Consider the following 23,067-nt stretch of genomic DNA (forward strand, 5'->3'; position numbering starts at 1 on the left):
GGTTTCAGAGGTTTCAAGTAACTGTGTTAGTCTGTATCAGCAAAAAAATAACAACAAAAAACGAGGAGTCTTTGTGGCACTTTAGAGACTAACAAATTTATTTGGGCATAAGCTTTCATGGGCTGTAACCCACTTCATCAGATGCATGGTGTGAAAAATACAGTAGGCAGGTATAAATACACAGCACATGAAAAGTTGGGAGTTGCATTACCGAGTGAGGGGTCAGTGCTAACGAAGCCAATTCAGTTAGGGTGGATGTGGCTCATTTCCAACAATTGACAAGAAGGGGTGAATATCAACAGAGGGGAAATTACTTTTTATAGTGCTAACAAGGCCAATTCAGTCATGGTGGATGTGGCCCATTCACAACAGTTGACAAGAAGGTGTGAGTATCAACAGAGGGTGAGGGCTCTGGGCGGCTCCCTGGAAGTGGCAACGTGCTCAGGCAGTCCCCGGGCCAGCTACCTGGCGAGTAAAGGCTGGTGCAGCTGGCTGCGGGGCTGCCCAAGCGGCTGGCTGCGGAGACAGTCCAGCAACGGCTGGTGCGGCTGTTCCTGGGGCAGCCTGAGCAGCTGGCCCTGGGGTCAGCCACACCAGCCACTGCAGATTCGTAGATTCATAGATACTAAGGTCAGAAGGGACCATTCTGATCATCTAGTCCGATCTCCTGCACAGCGCAGGCCACAGAATCTCACCCACCCACTCCTATGAAAAACCTCACCCATGTCTGAGCTATTGAAGTCCTTAAATCATGGTTCAAAGACTTCAAGGAGCAGAGAAGCCTCCCTCAAGTCAACCATGCCCCATGCTACAGAGGAAGGCGAAAAACCTCCAGGGCCTCTCCAATCTGCCCTGGAGGAAAATTCCTTCCCAACCCCAAATATGGCGATCAGCTAAACCCTGAGCATATGGGCAAGATTCACCAGCCAGATACCCAGGAAAGAATTTTCTATAGTAACTCAGATCCCATCCATCTAATATCCCATCTCAGGGGATTTGGCCTATTTACCCTGAATATTACAATTACTTACCAAAATCCCATCATACCATCTCCTCCATAAACTTATCGAGTAGAATCTTAAAACCAGATAGATCTTTTGCCCCCACTGCTTCCCTTGGAAGGTTATTCCAAAACTTCACTCCTCTAATGGTTAAAAACCTTCGTCTGATTTCAAGTCTAAACTTCCTGGTGGCCAGTTGTCACAGAGGTTGCAGAAAGTCACAAAATCTGTTACTTCCACGACCTCTGTGACACCAGTGGTTCACAGTCAAGCTGAAAGAGCATATTGAATGGGGTCCCACAGGGATCATTCATGGTCCTGGTTCTATTCAATAGCTTCTTAAAAGATTTAGATAATGGCATAGAGAGTACATGTATATAGTTTGCGGATGATACCAAGCTTGGAGGGGTTGCAAGTGCTCTGGAAGATGGATTACAATTCAAAATCATCTGGACAAACTGCAGAAATGGTCTGAAATAAATAGGATGAAATTCAATAAAGGACAGATGCAAAGTTTAGGAAGGAACAATCAATTGCCCATATACAAAATGGTAAATGACTGCCTAGGAAGGAGTACTGTGAAAAGGGATCTGGAGGTATAGTGGATTCACAAGTTAAATATGAGTCAGCAGTGTAACATTGTTTCAAAATAACCAAACATCATTCTGGGACATATTAGCAGGAGTGTTGTAAGCAATACATGAGAAGTACTCTATCTGATAAGATGTATCCAGTGCTAGGTGCCACATTTCAGGAAAGATATGGACAAATTGGAGAAAGTCCAGAAGAGAGCCAAAATAATAATAATGATTAAAGGTCTAGAAAACATGGCCTGTGAGGAATGAGTGAAAAAACTGTTTTTGTTTAGTCTGGAGAAGAGAAGACTGAGGGGGAACATAATAGTTTTCAAGTACATATAAGGCTGTTACAAGGAGGTGAAAAATGGTTCTCCTTAACCTCTGAGGATAGGACAAGAAGCAATGGGCATAAATTGCAGCAAGGGAGGTTTAGGTTGGACATTAGAAAAAACTTCCTAACTGTCAGGGTGGTTAAGCACTAGATTATATTGCCAGGGAGGCTGTAGAATCTCCATCAGTGGAGGTTTTTAAGAACAGGTTAGACAAACACCTGTCAGCAATGGTCTAGTTAGTTCTGCCTTGAATGCAGGGGCCTGGACGAGGTGACCTATTGAGGTCCTTTCCAGTCCTTCACTTCTATGAGCCTATGATTACTGAACTGTCTTTTATGTTAGACTATATAGTGTGGTTGAGCTGTTGTGCAAGGGTTTGGGGTTTGCACTTGACCTTTGTGGGCCAACAGCTTATGCTTTTAAGTCTGCTTTTACTACAGTTGAAATGTGAAACATCTGCAAATTGGTTCTTGTAATGGAATTCCTGACAGACCATTAACAATGCTGGTGATTGGCAGAGCTGAACTAACACCATGCCTTCCAATTTGTAGTCGAGATGAGAGGAGGTGGATAGAAAAACAGAACAGAGCAGCCAGAGCACTGAGGAAAAAAGAAGAGATGAACAGGATAAGGACATTAGTTGGTAAGTATAAATTCTGCCTTTTTAAGAAGAGGCGTTTGATAACTAGCAGTGAAAACGTTTAGTGTCCCCTTTCATGGACACAATGCTTTGTTTCCTCTGCTAGACAATGCATACAGCTGTGATCCTAGAATAAAGAAATTCAAGGAAGAAGAAAAGGCAAAGAAAGAAGCAGAAAAGAAAGCAAAGGTAGAAGCAAAACGAAAAGAACAGGAAGCCAAAGAAAGAGTAAGTTTGTAAATTATTTATATGGGTTGAGAAACTCTGAGACCTGAGTACCTGATCGCCTGCTTCAGCTTCCAGATCTGATAGAGGCCACGCACTGAAAATTACACCAAGGCCTTAGACTTGCTATTTTCCGTCTTGTTCCAGTGCCAAAAAGGCACTGCTATATTGAGGGACCAGTGACCCTTTTAAGACTGAGAGTGAGATGTGGGCAGAACACAGCCCTGGCAGCCGGGAACTTCTAAAATCAAATCCCTGTTCAGTGCAGAGTTTCTTTATTGCCTCAAGAAAGTCCCGTTAACATTTGTGGCTTAGTTGCCCCTGTAAATTGAAATAATTGCTTACTTTATGGGAGTGCTCTATGAACTGATTGGTCATTATGTATAAAGCCCTTTGAAGATGAGCAGCAGCATGCACTTGCTAATGCTAGCAATATGTGAGATAGCTGCTGCTAAAATCTTAGTGTGATTGAAGAGGTTGGGAAGTAAAAGATGCTAATCCAAATGGTATAATTTTAAAAATCCTATTTTGCAGTCCGCCAGCAATAGCACTTCAGAAGAGCAGTACAAATGCTTAAAGAACCATTAGATTTTTCTAAGGACTGGTCCTGGAACAGGAATAAAATTTCTTCTAAAATGTAAATCTGCAATGGTTCGTGTCCACATTACTCTCCTCGGGTCAGTGGGGCAGATTCTCACCAGCAGCTCTTCCGCCAACCTGAGAAGGGCAGTGTGGGGAACTGAGAGTCTGGTTTCTCAGCTCCACTGGCAGCTCCCTACCGGGAGCCCCCCCGCCCCCCGCTCCCCATTCCCTGCCAGGAGTTGGGCAAGGCACCCGAGGCTTCTCACCCCCAAGGAGCAGGGTCCAGCTGTCTTGGCTCTCCCCTTCCTACCCTGGGAGCCAGGCAGCCTTGTTATTTTCACTGCTCACCCAGAAGCCCTGGCTCCGAGCGAGGGGAAGAGTCACCAGGGCTTCTCAAGCTGTCCAGCTCTCCAGAGGAGTGGGGGCAGCTGAGTTCTAGCTGCCTGGCTGTCTTGTCAATTTCATGACAGGAGCTGTGAAATTGACAAGACAGCCAACAGTGGATGTGAGGGACACTGTGTCTGCACAGATAATGGATCGCCCTAACTACACCAACATAAGTCTTATGCCTCTCATGGAGATGGAGTTGTTATGGCAGTGTAGTAGGGCACTTTCATTGGTGGGTGGAAGGCTGTAGTGTAGATGCTGACATAATTAGGTCAACATAAGCTGCCTTATAAGTTGACTTAACTGTGTAGTGTAGACCAGCCCTCAGAAATTGGGTATCTTCAGTGCTAGTGAGGTATTTGTTAATTAATGCCAGGCAGTGTGTGTTTTGTGCTTGCGCATTCACTTTTTGTTTATTTCTTAAATGGTCAATCTTCCAAGCATTTAAGTATTGATAGTTTTATTCACCTTGTTAAAGTAGCACATCTTGTGCATCTTGCACCAGAAGACCTACTAAATTTTTTCCCCTTTGATTGCAGCAAAGACAAGCAGAATTAGAAGCAGCACGGTTGGCTAAGGAGAAGGAAGAAGAAGAAGTTAGACAACAAGCATTGCTGGCTAAAAAAGAAAAAGATATACAGAAAAAAGCAATTAAGAAGGAAAGGCAAAAATTGAGAACAACATGCAAGGTATAGATGTCATTGTAGCTGAATATAGACTGTATTAATGAAATTGTCGCACCCGGTTAGACCAGAACTTTTCCTTTCATGCCAAATCACTCTCATATATGTTTATCCTTATAAATCAAGGTGAAGGGTGGAAATTGTGTCCATTAAGTAAAAGTATTTTTCTCCATGTTTCAGAGTAAATGTCATTATAGATTTTTTTTATTTTATTTTTTAATACAGATTCACAACATGAAGAGATGCTTTGGTCTGTAAAGGCAAACCAATGTAGCTTTATGAAGACTATCAACTAAAAAGCAAAATATAAAAGTACACACCCATACTCCAATTTCAGTTACATGAAAAACATCCAATTTATTTTAAGGCTATTCAGCCCCAGTTATAGTAATAACAGAGGAATGTGTGTGTTTTGAGATGCTCTTTGAATTTCATTGTCCTATACCTTCAATGGAAAACATGTATTTCTGCTTTCAGAACTGGAATTACTTTTCTGATAATGAGGCAGAGTGTGTTAAAATGATGGAAGAGGTAGAAAAGCTTTGTGATCGTCTTGAACTAGCAAGGTATGTTTTCCTGACCCTCTTTGCTCTACATTTTGATATCCATCTTTCTACTAGATCTCCAATATAACTTAACAATTTATTTTTAGCCTGCAATGCTTGAATGAAGCACTTACATCCACGACAAGGGAAGGAGGAAAGGCTGCTGTAGAAAAACAGGTAATTATACATGGTGTCAAATCAATGTAATGAAAATATTTAGATTAACTAAGCTTACCTGACTGACAGCATCTAAACAAGTTGGATATTCACTTAAGACATGCATCTTAGATTGGGTTCTTTACATGGTAAGAATGGCCACCAAGACCTGTGTTTCATAACACAAAGAAACGAGACTTTGCTGTTGCTTCCACAAAAAATAGTATAGTTCAGGATTAGTCTAATGAGCTCGTGCCAGCAGAGTAAGAGTTTATGCATTTTAGATTAGTACAGTACCTAATCATGATAGTCAGTAACTGGTGTGATATCCCATAAAATTTTAGATAAGGACATTCATATTCCTCAGCAATAGTGAATTACTCTGGGAAAAATGCCCTGGTCTTTGCTTATCTTCATTATGCAAACAAAATCTAGGCTCTGTGCCAAAAGTCAGCAGTCAGTCTAGATTTCCCCTTCAATATTGTTGCTCAAATATCGGAAAAGTGTCCAGTTTCATTTCATAATGAGTTTGCACTCGTTATGGATCATTTTTTGGCGTGTCCATGAGTATGTCTGCACATAGCTATATCTATGCCATCTGCTGGGGAACTAATGGTAGAACAGGTAGACTCTTTCCCCAAGTGTGATGTACAGAATAAGAAAACCAGGGAAAGTTGAAGCCTTGAAGCAATTCCAGTAGCTGAAAATGTAGAAGGGACTTCAGGTTTGGATTTGTGGAAGAAAATGTTAAAATTAATTGATGCACATTTTTATTCACCTAGATAGAAGAAATAAATGAACAGATCAAGCGAGAAAGAGAAGAAGCAGAGGCTCGTTTGCGGCAAGCAATGAAGAGTTCAGAGAGGTCAACAAGTGGTAGTGGAGGTGGAAGTAAAAACTGGTCAGAAGATGACTTACAATTATTGATTAAAGCTGTGAACCTCTTCCCTGCTGGGACTAACTCAAGGTACTTTTTCATGTTTTAAATGTAAAAGACCATTTAAAAAAAAATAAAATAAAAAATTGCAACTTGTGGCATTCCTCGTGAGATTTCAGAGCACCTGAAACAATATTTTGCTGTAGGACCCCTACAATGTCCCTCCATGTACGCTTTAGAGAATCCTTTCATTTTATCTCAGTGCAGGGCAGAGACCTTAGTCAGTAACAGGCCAACCCAACCCAACCTCAATGCAATTTAATAGAAACATTCTGTACTCCACTTACTGTGGATGTAAAGTAGCATATTTGGTTTAAAGAATTGAGAGTGCTAAGGATTAGAGACATGCTATTGCAAGTATAGACCTCACTATAATTTGGGTACAAAACAGCTAAGAAATTAAACATATCTCTCACTGCTATTCTACCCTATGCTATTTTGCATTGTTTGTTTTCCATTCTTGGTGTAGGTGGGAAGTTATTGCCAATTATATGAACTTGCATTCTACTACTGGAATAAAACGAACAGCAAAAGATGTCATCAATAAAGCAAAGAGTCTCCAGAAACTTGGTATCTTTATTATCTTTGTAAGATGGTCTGCGTGCTTCTATATTATTTGTGTAATTTATTTTTCTTTAAATGCAAAACAAAACATTCATTGTCTATCCGTGGAAACAGTTTCTATTTTCAGTGAGTGAAAGCAGATAGGGGAAGTAAAATGCCATTATTAGCACAACCACTGGCTTTTGCTCATTCTGAGTGGAAATCATCCTTGTCAAGATGAATTTTTAGATCAGTGCTGCTGTGGTGAAGAGATTTTACCATGAAATACAAACAGGCCTTGTGCAATGGCTAAACCACCATGCTGTGTTGAGACGGAACCATCGTGATGCTATCTGTATTATCATTACTGAAAATAAAATCTCTAAGAACACCAAGACATTCCTTTCTTCCAGCTCAGTGTTTCATTAGAGAGAGTGCATTATTTAAAGGAGTTTCTCAGCCACTTTGTACCAAGCTACTTGCTGGGATAAGAAAGAGATGTAAAATGAGGGACAATATCCTGATTACCTGCTGATATAGCTAGGTATCCACACTAATGCTTAACAGATTTAGAGCCTCATCCTGCAGTCACCACTCCTGGGAATAATCCCACTTGGCTACAGTAGGACTAAGCATGTGATTAGGGCTGCAGAATCAGACCCGAAGTGACCTGGAAAACAGCTTTTATGGTACAGTGTAAACATTAGAATGGGATTGAAGCTTTTGGATACGTCGCTTTTGGATCAATATAAATCTCACCTAGTTTTCATCTAACAACCTTTATTGCTAACCTTTGAAATGAAACATTACATTCATCTTCAAAATATTTGAATGCTAGCTTTAGGCTAACTTGCTATATGATGTGTTAGATATTATGTATAGCTTTTTAAACTTCCCATTGTGGTTTCTAGTCTTGTCAACTAAATGAATCTGTATTGTCCTCAGACCCTCATCAAAAGGACGACATAAACAAGAAAGCTTTTGATAAGTTTAAAAAAGAGCATGGAGTGGTACCTCAGACAGAGAGTGCTGCACCGTCAGAGCGATTTGAAGGTAAGGCTGTAAGAGAACTATTTTCAGCCCTTCACAAACAATTCTATGCCTATAGTTACGCTTGATAAAAGATAGTGGCCCGGATTCCTCTTCGGATGTCTGCAGGGGCTGCCTGCAGGTGCAATAAGAACCGTAGTTCAGTGAGTGCAGAATATGGCCAAAGAACGTGTTGGCCCAGGACACTTACCATTTGAGGTAGCTGTCAGATTTAATGCAATTTGGGGGGCTCTCTTGTCTCTCCTATAGATCCTTCTCATTTCCCCAGAAGCAACCCCAGCCACTAGAGCCACACTGTCAGGAACTGTGGGGTTCAGGAGATCCATTATAGGGGCAGAGAAGGTATGGGCCCTCTCCACAGATGAACTTGGCTTTGCACAGAACTCCAAGATCTGCACTGAACACTTCCTTGCCCAAGGGGCTCTCCTAGGAGTGGATGATCACTTCCTTACTGAAATGCAAAGGAAGCAGTTATAGGCTTCTTAAGTGGTTTAAAAAGCACAAGTTTCCTTGGAGCATTCTCGCTAGCTCATCCCACTGCAGGGGTAAAGTTTTATATAATTAGAGGACTTTTGGCTAAATATTTAATATTTTATCACTATTCTCATTTATCAATGGCTTTTTATAAAACAGGACTAGTCACAGATTCAGCCCCTTGGACTACAGAAGAGCAAAAACTTTTAGAACAGGCTTTGAAGACATATCCAGTAAATACTCCTGAAAGATGGGAAAAAATAGCAGCTGCTGTCCCAGGCCGGTCAAAAAAAGACTGCATGAAGCGCTACAAGGTAGGAAATGCTGTTGTGTCTTCATCCTATGATTATGTGGTTAGCCTGCTGCAATGCCTAGTCTCCACAACTGTCAGAGCTGCTGTTTCTTCAAGAAAAACAAGTGGTAAAAATTAGTTGGTCCTAGGATACAAGAGAGACAAGGTAGGTGAGATTAAGTGAGATTGTAATCTTTCATTGGACCAACTTGTGTTGTGGGAGGGATAAGCTTTTGAGCTTCACAGAGCTTTCATTCAAGTTTGGGAAAAGTAACCAGTGTGTCTATGCTAAATACTTGTCTCATAGTCTATTCCAAATTGTATCGGGGTGGCCATGGTAGTCTGTATCCACAAAAAACAATGAGTCCAGTGACACCATAAAGACTGACATCTATTTGGGCATAAGCTTGCTTAGCCCAAATAAATGTTAGTCTTTACGGTGCCACCAGATTCCTCGTTGTTATTGTGAAATAAGGGGTTCATACATACTGAAGGAGACTGCTTAAAATTAAGTGGGCAATAAAGGTAAGTTACAAATTGGTGTCATAATGGCTCATTATAACAATTTGTAACATATTGCCTGCTAACCCTTACCTGTTTTAAGCAGTCTCCTACAGCTTGTATTTGGCTTAAGCTGTGTCTACACTTAACGCTACAGCTGCAGTGCTTCAGCATAGACACTCACTACTACAGCAATAGGAGGGGTTCTCCTGTCACTGTAATTAATCCACCCCTCCAAGAGGCAGTAGTTAGGTAGACAGAAGAACTCTCCCACTGACTACAGGGGGGGGGTTAGGTTGACTTAGATATGTGGATTTTCACTTTCCTGAGCAATGTAGCTGGGTTGACTTAACTTTTTAGTGCAGCCCTGGCCTTAAAGCTTGGCTACACTTACATTTTATAGTGCTCTAATTTGCTGGAAAAATCACCCCTCTGAGCACAGCAAGTCAGAGTGCTTCAAAGCTCTAGTGTAAACAGGCTCCAAGCACTGGGAGCCAATCCCCTTGTGGAGGTGGATTACTAGGAGAGCTCTCTCCTAGTGCTTGTCTGTGACCCTGCTGCTGCTTTGAAGTTTTCAGTGTAGGCATGCCCTTCACCACTTTGGTTACCTTCCTCTGAAGAAGAGCTCTGTGACACTCATCCCTTCCACCAACAGAAGTTAGTCTAAATGAGCTAATTTTTTTTAATCTTGTCTCAAATTAAGGTTAACAAGCATTAACACAAATGAAAGGAAGAAGTTAGCCATCTAAGCTGTACAGTTACTAGGAAAGGTAGCATAACTGACTAGTCATGTCACATCTGGGCTTTGGATATTCAGCCTCTGCTTTTTAAGAATTATCCACTCAAATGAATACTTGTATTTTCCAAAGGCAGGCCCTTGGCTATCCAAAGTCCTATTGTGGTTGGCAAAGTTAAGTCACCATATGCTTAGTTGTCTCAATTTAAATTAGTGAAATATACAAATGTTTTTTTTCTTTTACTCTGCAGGAACTTGTTGAAATGGTTAAAGCAAAGAAAGCTGCCCAAGAACAAGTGTTGAATGCTGCTAAAGCAAAGAAATGAGACTCAATGACAATCTTTGTTGTGTTCTGTTTTATAATAAAAATGCAAATACTGTACATGGTTTTATTCTTTAGACAAATCACATGAATAAATGTTAACTTTCTGAAATTAGTTTCTCCAAGTACAAAAGGGGTAAGGACTGAGAATAATTGTCGAGGTGACTTCCCCGTAAGTGACATGTGTGTAATTTTTGGACACTTTGTTTCCCAGGGTAGGGCTTTTGGTACTGAATTTGAGGGGTGCAGAGAAATCAAATGTGTTTTGTCTACATGGCTTGTGACAACTGCTTTAGAAATCTAGTATCTTCATTAAAACATTTATCATGTGTTCTTAATCACGTAGCCAGTACATGCCACTATGGATTCTGTTATAATCTGGAAGTTGTTCAACTGGACCTGGAAATTAAAAAAAAAAGTCAGTCAAGACATCCATTTAAGCTGCAGTTTGGCATAGTGATGAAATAGTGAAGGAAAATAAGCTTACCCACAGCAGCGATGGCAGGGCACTTATCATAAATGTACTTTGTGCAAATCTCTCTTATCCTCTGGGCATCAATAGCCTGAAAAGTGTTTTAAGAAAGGTAAGTTAATATTTTCTTGGACAAAGTCTATTAGAGCCTAGAGTTAATTATAACAAAATGGCTCTACAGCTAAACTGGTAAGTTAGCTGCCATGTCTTTCTAGAGCAGCAGTTCTCAACTCATGGGCCCATCAGCACACAGCTGTGACCCATACTCAAGGCCATACAGAGACAGTATATACACTGTGTGGATGTGGCGCACAATGGTAAATAGGTTGAGAACCATTGTTCAAGAGGGCTAGCAAAGTTTCAGACAACCTTTCATCCACTGTACCAGGGTGGCTAAACTTACTGACCCTCTGAACCGCGTATGCTCTTCAAAAGTTTGAGAGCCTGGACCGCCTGCTGGGACTTGAGTCCCATGGGAAGGGGGGCCTCAGGGTTTAAGCCCCACCACCCAGCTGCAGAGAAAAATCCCTGAGCTTCCCCCCCTCCCTCGGAAGGCAGAGAATGGGGGGAGCTCCATCAGCCACACTTCAATTGTAAAAGAGCCACAGTTTGGCCACCCCTGCTCTATAGAGCATGCTAGCTGCTACATTAAACATTCTTCATTTAAAAATACACAACGCATGCATTACTTACCTCAATTCTTGCTTCAAGTTCAGGAATTGGAATTCTACGATTGTAACACAACATCTGTCTCCCAATGTCCTCGCAGATGGGGGTAGACCCTAATGAAGGCAAAAAATACTCTAGTTATCAACATACGAGTAGAATAAGAATAAAATCCCAATTTTATCCTTACCATCAAGCTGTAACAGCATATTTGTTTTTAAAAGGTTTGTGGCTCGAGATACTTCACTTTCAGTAACACTTGTGCAGAGTCGTATCCTGAAAGACAGTTTGAAGTGTTAGTAGGAAATGTTACTAATTTAAGCAAGCAAGAATGGCATTAGTTACTTGAGGTGGGGTGCCATATTTCATATGCACATTGCTAAGACATCATGCATATTAGTACACCAATTCTAGAATGTCATTTCTAGAGAGAGCAAAGTTGGTGGTATTCTCAGCATATGTATGTGGAGGATTAGAGATTTATCCCTGTATCAAGCAAGCTTTTTCCATACAAGTAGTAGGATTAAAGGATAAATGTAGGTTGAATCTGAGGAAGCTTTCTAATGGCACAAACTACTTAAAGTTGATAGTCTCCACAGGAAGATTGGGAAAGCCATATCACTGAGATGTTTAGAACTAAACAGAGTACTACACTAGGGCAGCAGTTCTCAACCAGGGGTACATCAACTCCCTGGATATTGCCTATTTTTACATCAGCCTACAGAAAAAGCACTAGCAAAGTCAGTACAAACTAAAATTTCATATAGACAATGACTTGTTTATACAGTTCCATATACTGTACACTGAAAAGTAAGTACAATGTTTATATTCCAACTGATTTTATTACATGGCAAAAAATGAGAAAGTAAGCTTTTATTCAGTAGTAGTGTGCTGAGACACACTTGTATTTTTAGGTCTGATTTTGTAAGCAAGTAGTTTAAGTGAGGTGAAACTTAGGGGTACACATGACAAATCAGACTCCTAAAAGGGGTCCAGCAGTCTGGAAAGGTTGAGAGCCACTGCACAGGGAAACAACTCAACTGCCAGTGCAGGGAGATGCATTAAAACGGAGGTTTCCAAACTCTGGGCTGCACAGTGCTAGCTCACCCCCTCCCTCAACAATGCTCAATTCCATTAAGCAAACAAAAAACTACATTACATTCCCAATACTACTGTTTCATTTAATTAATTGCTGTAGTTGCCATAAACATCACATAACTAGGTTTGGGAAGAACAGAGAGGAGATGGGCCACAGAAACCTCTTCAAAATGTAGCCCATCCTACGAAAGGACAAAAATCCCCTTACAAAATGTCCAAGAAACTTTCTTATCTGACTTGAATTTTATCTATGGCTCATGCAGTCCAGCTATACTCAGCCAGTTCAGAAGATGGGTACTCTGGTGTCGAGATGACTCAAAATAGGCCCTAAATTACACCATTCCCCGGCCTAATTTTCAGAGAAATCCTTGCCCAATGGCACACCTACAATTTCATTTAGTTACAGTGTAACTATATAATTTCATCAACAGAAGTGGGTCCAATAAAAGATACTACCTCACCCACCTCGTGTCTCTACATCTTCACTGGCAGTCACTGGAACTACAGTTAAGTGCCAGATAAATGTCTAATTGGTCATTTGCTTGTGTAACTAGCCATCATCCACATCATTACTGTGTTAGTAAGTTAAGTAATTGAATGTGCTTCTCTGAAATGTAAACTAAATGCCACTGAGTCTGCAGTTGGAGGGTTTATAAAGTTAGAGAAGATGTAACCGACTATATTTAGCTTGCATCTTACTTCACAGAACATTAAATTTTCTGGCAGGAGGAGGGATGGGAAGGGTTATGTAATTTGTAAATCAAATGTCTATTACTAATGTTTTGGGCCAGATTTTGCTACTCTTACTCTTCCAAGTAGTACCTTACTCTTCAAGTAAACCCAGTGCTTTCATTTGAGCTACTTCCAGTGTAAGGTACAGTCAGAGTGAAGCAAGAGTAGGAGAAACAAACATCACAAGCTTCTGAATTTAATCTACTTGTTCTTTCCCAACAAATTTGGGCTGTGATAAACACAAAACACATTTTTGAAAGAGCTGCTATTTTTAAATAGCCGGTCCTCAACCCAAAACAAGCTAGTTGGAGAAAACGTGTTTTCTTACCACTCTCTCTGAACGAAGTGCATCATATCCTGTACAGTGGATGGTTCACAAACCATGTATAGCCCCCACAATCCAGTATCAGTGTAACAGGTGTTGAAAGACTGGAAGCTATGACACAGGTTGCCATGGCAAGTAATTTGGGCAAGCTTGCTGGATAAATTCTGTTTACACAAGAAGATAAATTTTAGGATTTCGGGGTTTTGTTTTGTTTTTTAAATATTCTTTCCCCACCACTAAGCTCACCCATTGCTATTTCAAGTGTGACAGATTGGTAGCTTCCTCCACAGCCAACAGTACTGCTAGGAGTATGCACCAGACGCTTTTGTCTAGAACAGGCAGCTTCCTCTCCTGAACATAATATTTCACACTCCAAGTGACACCCTGAACTTGTCAGTTTTAAACTGCAAAGGTTTTTTGTTTTTGTTTTTAAAAAAGTCCTAAAAAAATAGCTAGTAAGATTCCAAGAGAGGGAACAGGCACTGGGATATTCAATGCCTACAGCCCTGGAGCCTATTTAGTTTTTCCCCACTTGTTTTCATTATAGGTTGCTAGGCTGTATGAGGGCTCCTCCACTTTGGTTACTCAGTGTGCCATTCCCAAAATGCACCTGCACCCAAATTCTCATGTCACATGGCAACAGAATGCACTCAGAGACCATTGGGCTAGATTTTGATTTTTTTTAAAATGCTGATAGAAATACCCAGTTAACTCGATTCCATCTCAGACAAGGTAGAATTTGTGAAGTGTTCCGATGCTGGCAAATAACTGAATTAAACCCCTCTTACTGGTATAATCAACCCTCACCAAAGTGCCCTGCGGTTCACTCACCACGCCTCCTCCAAAGGAACGATCCCAGTTGCCTATCAGAGTATTTGCTACCATAAGGGGAATTGTATCTGGGTGAGACCAGCCAACTGCTTCGACAGCTATTGCGATGTGTGCCAAAGGCATCTTGTCATCTCTTATACGAATCTGAATCACAAAAATGTTAACTCCAAATGTAATGCAGCAAACATACTACAGTGTGTACTTTTATTCAAATGAAGGAAACTGGGAATTTTCAAATAAAATCTAGTGCAAAGCGTAAAAAACTTTACTCAATAATACCCTTAACTGTCTGTGTAAACCTAATGCTGTGTGTAAGGCAGTCATTATAATAGTCATTTTGCAGATGATTAAGTGAAGACACAGAATGGCTAAGTGATTTGTCAGAGTCAGGACAGAGCTGGGAACAGAACCCAGGAGTCCCGAGTTCCTCTGCTGTAACCTTTAAGAACCCCTGCCCAGAATTATATCAAGTGAACAGGCTGCTTTTCAAGGATGGTGAGCATCAGCTGCTCCTATTAACTTCAATCGGAGTGATGGGTGCTTAGCATTGAAAGTTACATTAGAAACTCAGATCAAACCAGACAACTGGTTAATATCAATGTTGCTTGTTGATCTGATTAACCTGAAAAGGCAAAAGCAATCTTACTACTTACCTCACTACCTGTGAATTTGCAAGGGGGCAGGGCTGGCATTCCTCCTTCCTGAGTAGAGGGTAAGTTACCAAAATGATAATTTGCTAAATCAAGCAATTCATCATGAGAGACTCCTGAACAAGAGAGTTTCATATAAAGCAGTTAAAAAAAAAAGTATCTAAGATCATTTTTCACAGAAGTTAAAAAGCTCCAACCAAGATGCCAGAGTTACAACAATCCATCATAACAGTTAGTTCTCTCGCAACTTGATTACTGTACATTCCTTATTTCCTCCCCACCCTTTTCACTTCATTAAATGCCATTGCTAAAATCATCTTCCTCACCACCTTTCTTGCCTCCATCTTATATAGCACCAAACGCAAGCTCCTTGTTCTCAACTTCAAGGCCCTACATAATCTCACCCCACCTTTCTATTTTCTCCTATTCCCTCTCCCATTTTGAACACCATCTCCTTCCTACATTTATGGCTTTGTGCTCTCTGTCACACTGTCCTCTTACACTCGGAACAGCCTCTCAGTTGAAAGCCAAGCACCCTCCTTGCCTAAAGATACATTTAAGGATGTCCCTGGAAGATTACTGAGGGACAAACAGATGAGATGCAGATATACAGAACTTTGAGGGCCAACAATAGACTTCTATGACCCATTAAGTAGTGGATAAGTCATATTTCTGTGTCTGATCTTTGTACTGTGTTTTTTTAACTTATTTCCAAGTGCTTGCGGTGATGCATGTCTCACACTAACCTCCAGCAGCAGCCAGCACTATTCTGGGTCCTTTATAATGTGTTGTTATGTACTCCACCAAGTCATTGCGATTTATGGATCTGTATTGGTAAAGAAAAAAAAAATTACTACACCTCCTGTCAGCATAGGTAGTGTCGCACAGCTGCAACGCTTCAGTGTACACTGCAGCATTTTAAGTGTAGACAAGTTCTACGAAACAGAAGTTTCACGTTGCTTTGTACACTATTCCAAACATGTACAATTGAGTGTAAGGCATTCAGAGGAAATTCCACTTGCAATTCCACCTTGTGCAACCCCAAACACTTCATAAGGCATAAAGAGAACAAAAATTGTTCCATTTATCTTTAAGTGTGGTTTTCTAATACTGGAAAGTAACCATGAAATTAAGACAAAGGAGAAACATAAGCTGGATTTACTTGATGTTTTCTGTGGGTCCTAATATTGTCCGTCCCAGTGTAGTGTTCTGATAGGCCGTGGCATGAAGATAATCAAAGACAACTTCCTGCAAATTGGTTTCAACTTCCTGCATCTCTCGAAGGATAACTCCTCTCTCCCGCTCGATCTCTGCTTCTCCAAGTGTACTGTTCTGTATGATGTCAGCAAGAATCTCCACAGCTAGTTGAAAACACAAAGGAATGGGGGGCAAGTGTGCTTCAGCAATACTGAAACTTTCAGCTCACTATATTGTAATCAAATAAGCAGCTCAAATACATAATATAAGTGGGCAGAACTGTTAGCAAAGCTTACAGGAAGAAAGATCTAACAGAAAATTGAAAATAAACTTCTACATAGTGTAATCTTATTTTGTAATATTTATTTTAGGAAAACTTTAGTGCCCTTCTAGGAGAGAATGTGTGTTCTTCGGGGATTTCTAAAACTTTTCATCAAGGAATTGTCAGTATGAATTATTTTATTTCAGATGAACACTATGGAGTAAGACAATTCACTTAAACAAACATACCAGGAACAAACAATTAGAGAAAACTGAACAAAAAATATAGCTTGTTCTTCAACTGGCAGCACTTTGTCTCTAAACATATTGTGATAAACAAGCTTCCAAGGAGAGAGAAACAAATACAAATATCCAGGGCCCTATCATACCTTCCCAAGGTCAAACACACTGGAGGGGCACAGAATGCCCAAGATACACTGGGAGGTTCACTTTAGAGTTTGAAAAAAGTTCCCTCAGGAGGACAAGGGAGCCAAAGTAGGGGCAGGGAACATGGTTTGCAAACTCCGCTCACTCCCCTGCAGGTCTCAGAGAGATGAATTTCACATCTTTAGCCCCAAAGGAGAGCCACTTGGTCCCCAGGAGAGGTGCCAAGCATGGGCCACAATGCTGAAATGCTCTTCTCCAAACCTGCTAAGCCTCATCCCCACGGAGTTTCAGCAGGGGGACTGCCAAGGAAAGGAGTTGGGAAGCACACTGCAGAAGCATCGTTCTCCCATTTCTGCTTCTTTAGAGGGCTGTCAGCTCATTTAATTCCTTGTTGCTCCCCTCCTCACAATCTTTAGGAAGGATGCTCCTTCAGAAATTCTGTAGGACAGAAGCAGTTACCTCTTGGCAAGTCCTTTGAGAAAGCCTTTGCGTAATACACAGTTTGTTCTCTGGATGTGTAGGCATTAAGATGAGCGCCCATGTTTTCAATCTCTAGTTCCAGGTCTAATTGAGACCTCTTTTTTGTCCCCTGAAATTAAAGGGAAAAAAAAATGTTTACTTGCACTCTGGAAGGTACCTCCACAAAGCAGCTTTTACACATAGGGAATAGTAAGGGTTTATTTATTTATTTTTAAAAAGCTGATTTGAGTACAAGGAGAAACAACTGGTCTGAGGCGGGGAAAGCTGGCACATCAGTTTTTCCCCACTGGAAAACTAAGTTTAAAGCCTGCACAAATCCCAAGTGAAAGTTAACTTGAGGAGAGAGTGCCTATTTGTCTCCTACAAAGATTAGTTAAATTCAGCATGACTCAACTCTACCAATCTCAGATATCAGCAGGAGTGGATCAGTTCAGGATTTAAACATAGCAGCAGAAATAAGGAAGGAAGGTTACACAAGACCTGACTCAGACCAGTGTTGTTTTGACTGCACCTCAGTAAGCACTCAAATCGTTAATTTTAAAATGCTGAAACAACATGCAGAACTAATTCCTGAAACTAACAGATGTATCATTCTTGAATTACTTCTGTCAGCCACTTTTTGTTTGTTTTTTCGTTTCTAATAGATCAAACATGAAATTTTTCTTTCAGGCAAGGCTAGAGCAGCACATGCAAAATGTACAGGTGAAGTCATACAGATTTGAGGTGAAATCCTGACTCCACTGAAGTCAACAGCAACTTTGCCATCAACTTCAATGAGGCCAGGATTGCATCCTTGATTTTTATTTTGGACGAAAATCCAAATTGCTTGCGTTTTCCCGGTGATTTTGAAAAGTGATAGACTGATTTCAGTTGTAAAGAATCTACATAGTTATCCTTAAAGATCAGTAAACAATTTTAATTTTAAAAACATTTGAAAACTAGTTTTAATACTTACCTTGAAAGCCATATGCTCCAGAAAGTGAGCAGTTCCGTTATTCTTCTCATTTTCATACCTGCTTCCAGCATCAATCCAAAGACCAACCTTATTAAAAACAAATATTAATCTTACTATCTAATAGAAGATAGCATTGACATTGTTTTGCTGATTCTTACTTTGGCTAAGATTTTACTTTTTATAAATAGACTATACATGGATTTTCAAAAGTAACTAGTGATTTGTGTCCCTCAATTTTGGGGTAAACTAATTTGCAGTTAAAGGGGCACAATTTTCTGAAAGTGCTGAGCACCCACGCTCTGAAAAATCAGACCCCTTTACAGTGTATCAAATTTGGCATCCCAAATCACTAGTCACTTTTGAAAGGCTTAGCCCTACCTTCACACAAACTTGTGTTCATTATTTACAAATTGTTGTTAACTACTTCTGCTAAATACTCTTAATGATAATAGTACATCTAATTTCACAATGTAATGAAAATACATGTACATAGTTAAGTAAAAAATTCATTCACAAGTTACCTACTGTGCATGTTGAGAGTCCAGAATCTTCAGAAGCTACTCTCAGGCCATTTTCCAGAGAAGACACTTTAGTCTCAGGAACATTTAAGACTATTTGCGTTGCTGCCTTGGTGGATCTGAATCTGCTTGTCCCAAGTTGTATGGACTGTAAAGAAAAGCCATTAATTACAACTTGTAGGTACCATCCTATGATGCTTGTCAGGACAGCACGTTCCTGTACTTAGAAGCATGAATTATTTTTGTTTTGTAAAATTAGCTTTGATATGGTGGCCACTGTTCTTCTCCTAGGAAATGCACCAACTCTGCCCGGAAAGGAGGCATGAAGGAGCATAAAATGGACCAGTCTGCAGCTGACCCCTTTTAATGCAACGGCTGTGAGAAACGTGAGTTCAGCTCAAGCCACTTAATCTTTTTGTGCCTCAGTTCCCCAAGTGTAAAATGAGGATACTAGTAAAAGCATTAAAGATTATGAGGGACTTAGATATTACAATAAGGGGCCATATAAGTACCGGAACTAGTCCCAGAAGGGCCAACGTCGACAGCTCCTCAATCTGAACAGATCCATGTTTTTATTCAAGGAACCCAGAGTCCAGGGCTCAGCCTGCAATGCCATCCCATGTAGCCTACACAACTAAGCAGGCTGCTCCAGTTTCAGCCAAAAATTGCAGAGCCACACACCCCTTGGCTTGCACAGATCCCACACAGCCGGGCGACTACAAAGCTCGGGGTGGGGGCGCGCGGTCTTATTGGGATCCGGGAAGTGGGCGGGCGAAGCCCGTCACTGCTAAAGGATCCCCCCCAGCCTAAAAGGGGGATCCACAGGACCTAGATACCCAAGAAATTCTGGGGGACAACTAATAAAATAACGGACAGGAGTGCGGTCAAAGGGTCAAAAGAAGGGAACCGGACGGGGACACCGAGCAGAGAACCCCGGACAGCGCCCACTGCTCCTCAAAGGCGTCAAGGGAGTCAGAGGACGCCGCTCAGAGGAACTCTGCCCGGATACGTGAACGGACCGAGGATCGGAAATAGGCCCTACAGTCACAGGAGACTCCATCGGCCAACCTCCTCACTCTGGTTTTGTAGATGGCCATTTTAGCTAGGGCCAGGAGGAGGTTGACCAGGAGATCCCGTGACTTTGTGGGGCCACAGATAGGGAGTGCATAAATGAGAAGGTGAGGGGAGAAGTGCAACCAAAAACGTAATAAGATATTGGTGAGGAGCCGGAATAGGGGCTGCAGCCTGGCACACTCCAGGTAGACATGTGCCAGGGTATCCCTCACACCACAAAAGGGGCAGGTGTCTGGGATTGTGGTGAACGGCGCCAAGTACACGCCCGTGCTCACGGCTCCGTGAAGGAGCCGCCAACTGACATCCCCGGCGGGCTTTGGGACTAAGATGGAATATAGGCTGGCCCACCGGGGCTCCTCACCCTCCAAAGGTGGCAGGAGGTCCCGCCATTTTGTATCGGGGCGGGACACGAGGGTGCGGGCGTGAAGGGTGTGGAACACGAGCGTGTAGAGATGTTTTCTTGGCGCGGTTTGAAAACAGACCGGCTGCATCTCGTGCAGCCGGCTTCTAGTGAAGGGGTGAAGGGATCGGTTGGGTCCACGGGGGAGGGGTCCAATTAAAAGGTCCGGCAGGCCTGGGGTAGCGGGTGGGCGGGGCGTGCCCTCGTGCAGGACCCGGTCGAGATAAACCCGAGCAGCGGGCGGCAAAGCGGCCTTCACCTCCTGAAGTATGCCTCGGGGAGTACAAGGTCTGGAAAGCCCCATGCGCTGAGCGAAGGTTAGGGGATCCAGCCAGTCTCCCCGGTTGGGGGCGCGCGGTGAGAGAGTCTGGGCCGATCCCAGGGCGCAGTGCGACCCCGTGACAATAACCTCAGCTGAGACTACAGCTCCCAGCGGCCCCATGACAACCAAACCGAGCTGAGACTACAGCTCCCAGCGTGCACCGCGCTGGAGGAAGCCCATTGCCTTTTAACTGCCGGCAGCCTGTGGCCCGGCCAGAGGGTTGGGCCCCCCACTCAGCATCTCCCCAGCGCCCCGATCCCCGTCCCTCACCCGGTTCGCTGGGGCTGAGTCCCGCACCAGGTGGCGGCCAAGCCAGGCCCAGAGGAGCCGTCGGGCCGCCAAGGAACCTGCACTCAACGCTGCCGCCGCCATCTTAGATAAGAGCTGGGGTGGCCGCGCGTCTCGACCCCCTCCCCGGACGCACCGCCCCTCCACTGCGCCTGCTCAGGTCCCTCCCCCTCGGCCCGGCCCCGCCCCGTCCCGTCCCGCCCCGCCTCCTCCCTGGACGCTCTCACCGGAAGATCGGGGAGGAACGTGGGCAGGCGCGGGGGCGGGGCGGGCACAGGAGAGGGAGGAACGTAGGCAGGCGCGGGGGTGGGGCGGGCACAGGAGAGGGAGGGACTTGGGCAGGCGCGGGGGTGGGGCGGGCACAGGAGAGGGAGGGACTTGGGCAGGCGCGGGGGAGGGGCGGGGCGGGCACAGGAGAGGGAGGGACTTGGGCAGGCGCGGGGGTGGGGCGGGCACAGGAGAGGGAGGGACCTGGGCAGGCGCGGGGGAGGGGCAGGCACAGGAGAGGGAGGGACCTGGGCAGGCGTGGGGGAGGGGAGGGGCGGGGCGGGCACAGGAGAGGGAGGGACTTGGGCAGGCGCGGGGGAGGGGCGGGCACAGGAGAGGAAGGAACGTGGGCAGGCGCGGGGGAGGGGAGGGGTGGGCACAGGAGAGGGAGGGACCTGGGCAGGCGTGGGGGAGGGGAGGGGCGGGGCGGGCACAGGAGAGGGAGGGACTTGGGCAGGCGCGGGGGAGGGGCGGGCACAGGAGAGGGAGGAACGTGGGCAGGCGCGGGGGAGGGGAGGGGTGGGCACAGGAGAGGGAGGAACGTGGGCAGGCGCGGGGGAGGGGCGGGGCGGGCACAGGACGGCGAGGGACCTGAGCCGGCGCAGGGGAGTGGCGGGGCGGGCACAGGAGGGGGAGGGACGTGGGCAGGCGTGGGGCGGGCATAGGATGGGGCTGGAGGAAGGCCGGCCCTGGCAGGAGGGTGTTTGCAGGGCTGGTGTCTGCACGTTGGTGGCACAGTGGCCTGCACTGGCCGTGTCCGCCGATGCCCCACGGCTAGTGGGAGCAGAAGGCCCGAACCGTTGGGCTGCAGGGGTCAGTGGTGGCGGAAGAAGAATTAGGATCGGCGTGACCCTGAATTGAGAGGAGACAGCAGAATGAATTTACTGTTGTGTTAAAACCTTCTCTTTGAAAATCTGGTTTTAGCAGCAGCGCTGTGTTTGTAATGCGTAATGTCTCTAGTTTTCTATTAGAGTACGTACGTGATGGGCCAGATATATTGCAGCTTTCTCTCTGTAGACTTATAAAAGCTTGTGTCAGCACACATCTTAAGGCTCAGGGAATTAATTACGTATGTTAAAATAAGCAACACAAAATTGCTTTCACTAGCTTCTTTTGCGTTTATATTCAGATAAGGTTTTGTAAATTTCACACACACACCCTATACCTCCACACTCCGATTCTCTCATGACAGCGCTTTATTTTACAAAATTTAAATGAGCCTAAGTGGTTGACAATGTCCTTTTAATAACTAGTATTATTATTAAAATATGAAAAATATCTGAATCTCATGATGAGGCAATTTATTTTCTGGTTTAACAATTAATGACACCGATCCTGCTCAGTCCTGCAAATTTTGTAAATAAGCATGTCTTCAGTGGGGCTATTTGTACAAGTAAGGCAAAGGAGATTTGATCTTAATATTACTCAAAATTTTTAAAAAATAGACTCCTAAATACTGTGAACAGTAACAAGAAGAAATAAATTGTCTTCTCCTACAGAAGTGACATGGAAGTTTTGAGTTCAGTTTGATTGCAGGATCAGGCTCTTTATTATTAAAATAGAATTCAGATAATGCTGCAAAATTTTATTAATACAAATAGTCTTTATTCACTTGAGTAATCCTTATTAGATTACTTGCATGAGAAAGGGGTATGCATGACTCACTCCCGGGATCATTTACTTGCTTTTGGTTATTTATGTGCTTTGAAATGGGATGCTAAGCTTAAATAGGTTATTGTGGAAGCAGGAAAAAAAATTTAAAAATGCATAAGGCAGGGTTGAAAGAGAAATTATCTTTCTCAGCTTACCATTAAAGTTCTTTTAAACTCTGCAAACACAAAATGATAACAGTTAAGCCTTGAACGTTCATGATTAGAACAAAAAGCCCAATTATATATAAGTTACAGAGTCTGCACACAAAATTCAAGAATAAATCTTCCTTTGGATGACAGTTTAAAGGAGTCCAATTTTTCTAAACTCAGAAGGGGCCCATAATATTTTAGCAAACTCATAGTCTCTGGTGACATACAGTATAGCTATGGATTAACCCATTATTCTTTAGGCCTGAAGGATTTATTGTACTTTACTCTGTTGATCCAAGCCTAGGAAGAAAGCAGACATATGTTGGTGATCTGGGCATTTAGAAATATTTACCATAAT

General features: G+C 43.1%; 2 protein-coding genes across 4 annotated transcripts in view; one reads left to right on the forward strand and one right to left on the reverse strand.

The window, feature by feature from the left end:
- Positions 1-10,044, forward strand: part of DNAJC2 (DnaJ heat shock protein family (Hsp40) member C2) — a 23,861-nt gene extending 13,817 nt beyond the window's left edge. The window contains exons 8-17 of one of the 2 annotated variants that reach the window (XM_038412267.2): positions 2,463-2,554; positions 2,658-2,779; positions 4,285-4,434; positions 4,906-4,994; positions 5,081-5,150; positions 5,912-6,096; positions 6,536-6,636; positions 7,555-7,662; positions 8,293-8,447; positions 9,914-10,044. In XM_038412267.2, coding sequence (XP_038268195.1) covers positions 2,463-2,554; positions 2,658-2,779; positions 4,285-4,434; positions 4,906-4,994; positions 5,081-5,150; positions 5,912-6,096; positions 6,536-6,636; positions 7,555-7,662; positions 8,293-8,447; positions 9,914-9,988 — 1,147 coding nt within the window. In that variant the 3' untranslated portion in view covers positions 9,989-10,044. Of the gene's footprint in view, positions 1-2,462; positions 2,555-2,657; positions 2,780-4,284; positions 4,435-4,905; positions 4,995-5,080; positions 5,151-5,911; positions 6,097-6,535; positions 6,654-7,554; positions 7,663-8,292; positions 8,448-9,913 lie in introns of those variants that run through there. The other variant, XR_006275732.1, reaches the window with a different exon arrangement.
- Positions 9,996-20,785, reverse strand: PMPCB (peptidase, mitochondrial processing subunit beta). Of its 2 annotated transcripts, none has more exons than XM_038412283.2 (13): positions 20,623-20,785; positions 18,564-18,704; positions 18,039-18,125; positions 17,063-17,192; positions 15,921-16,119; positions 15,505-15,584; positions 14,762-14,874; positions 14,109-14,252; positions 13,281-13,441; positions 11,313-11,398; positions 11,150-11,238; positions 10,472-10,547; positions 9,996-10,383 (listed from the first exon to the last, which is right to left on the reverse strand). In XM_038412283.2, exons 1-13 carry the CDS (start codon positions 20,722-20,724, stop codon positions 10,319-10,321), a joined length of 1,473 nt encoding a protein of 490 aa, XP_038268211.1. In that variant the 5' UTR covers positions 20,725-20,785; the 3' UTR covers positions 9,996-10,318. The 2 variants fall into 2 exon arrangements, with proteins under 2 accessions (XP_038268211.1, XP_038268221.2); XM_038412293.2 differs by lacking the exon at positions 20,623-20,785 and adding an exon at positions 20,290-20,487.
- Positions 20,786-23,067: the final 2,282 nt, after the last annotated feature.

Source organism: Dermochelys coriacea, chromosome 1 (assembly GCF_009764565.3).
Source record: "Dermochelys coriacea isolate rDerCor1 chromosome 1, rDerCor1.pri.v4, whole genome shotgun sequence".
NCBI lineage: Eukaryota > Metazoa > Chordata > Testudines > Dermochelyidae > Dermochelys > Dermochelys coriacea.

Excerpts from the sequence above, each read along its gene's own strand:
- PMPCB (XM_038412293.2), bottom strand. The coding sequence starts at position 20,472 with ATGGGGCCGCTGGGAGCTGTAGTCTCAGCTGAGGTTATTGTCACGGGG. Across the intron at positions 14,875-15,504 it reads AGTGCTGGCTGCTGCTGGAG|GAGTCTCTCATGATGAATTG; the intron begins GTTAGTGTGAGA and ends TCTCTTGTTCAG. Across the intron at positions 11,399-13,280 it reads CACTTCGTTCAGAGAGAGTG|GATACGACTCTGCACAAGTG; the intron begins GTAAGAAAACAC and ends ACTGTCTTTCAG.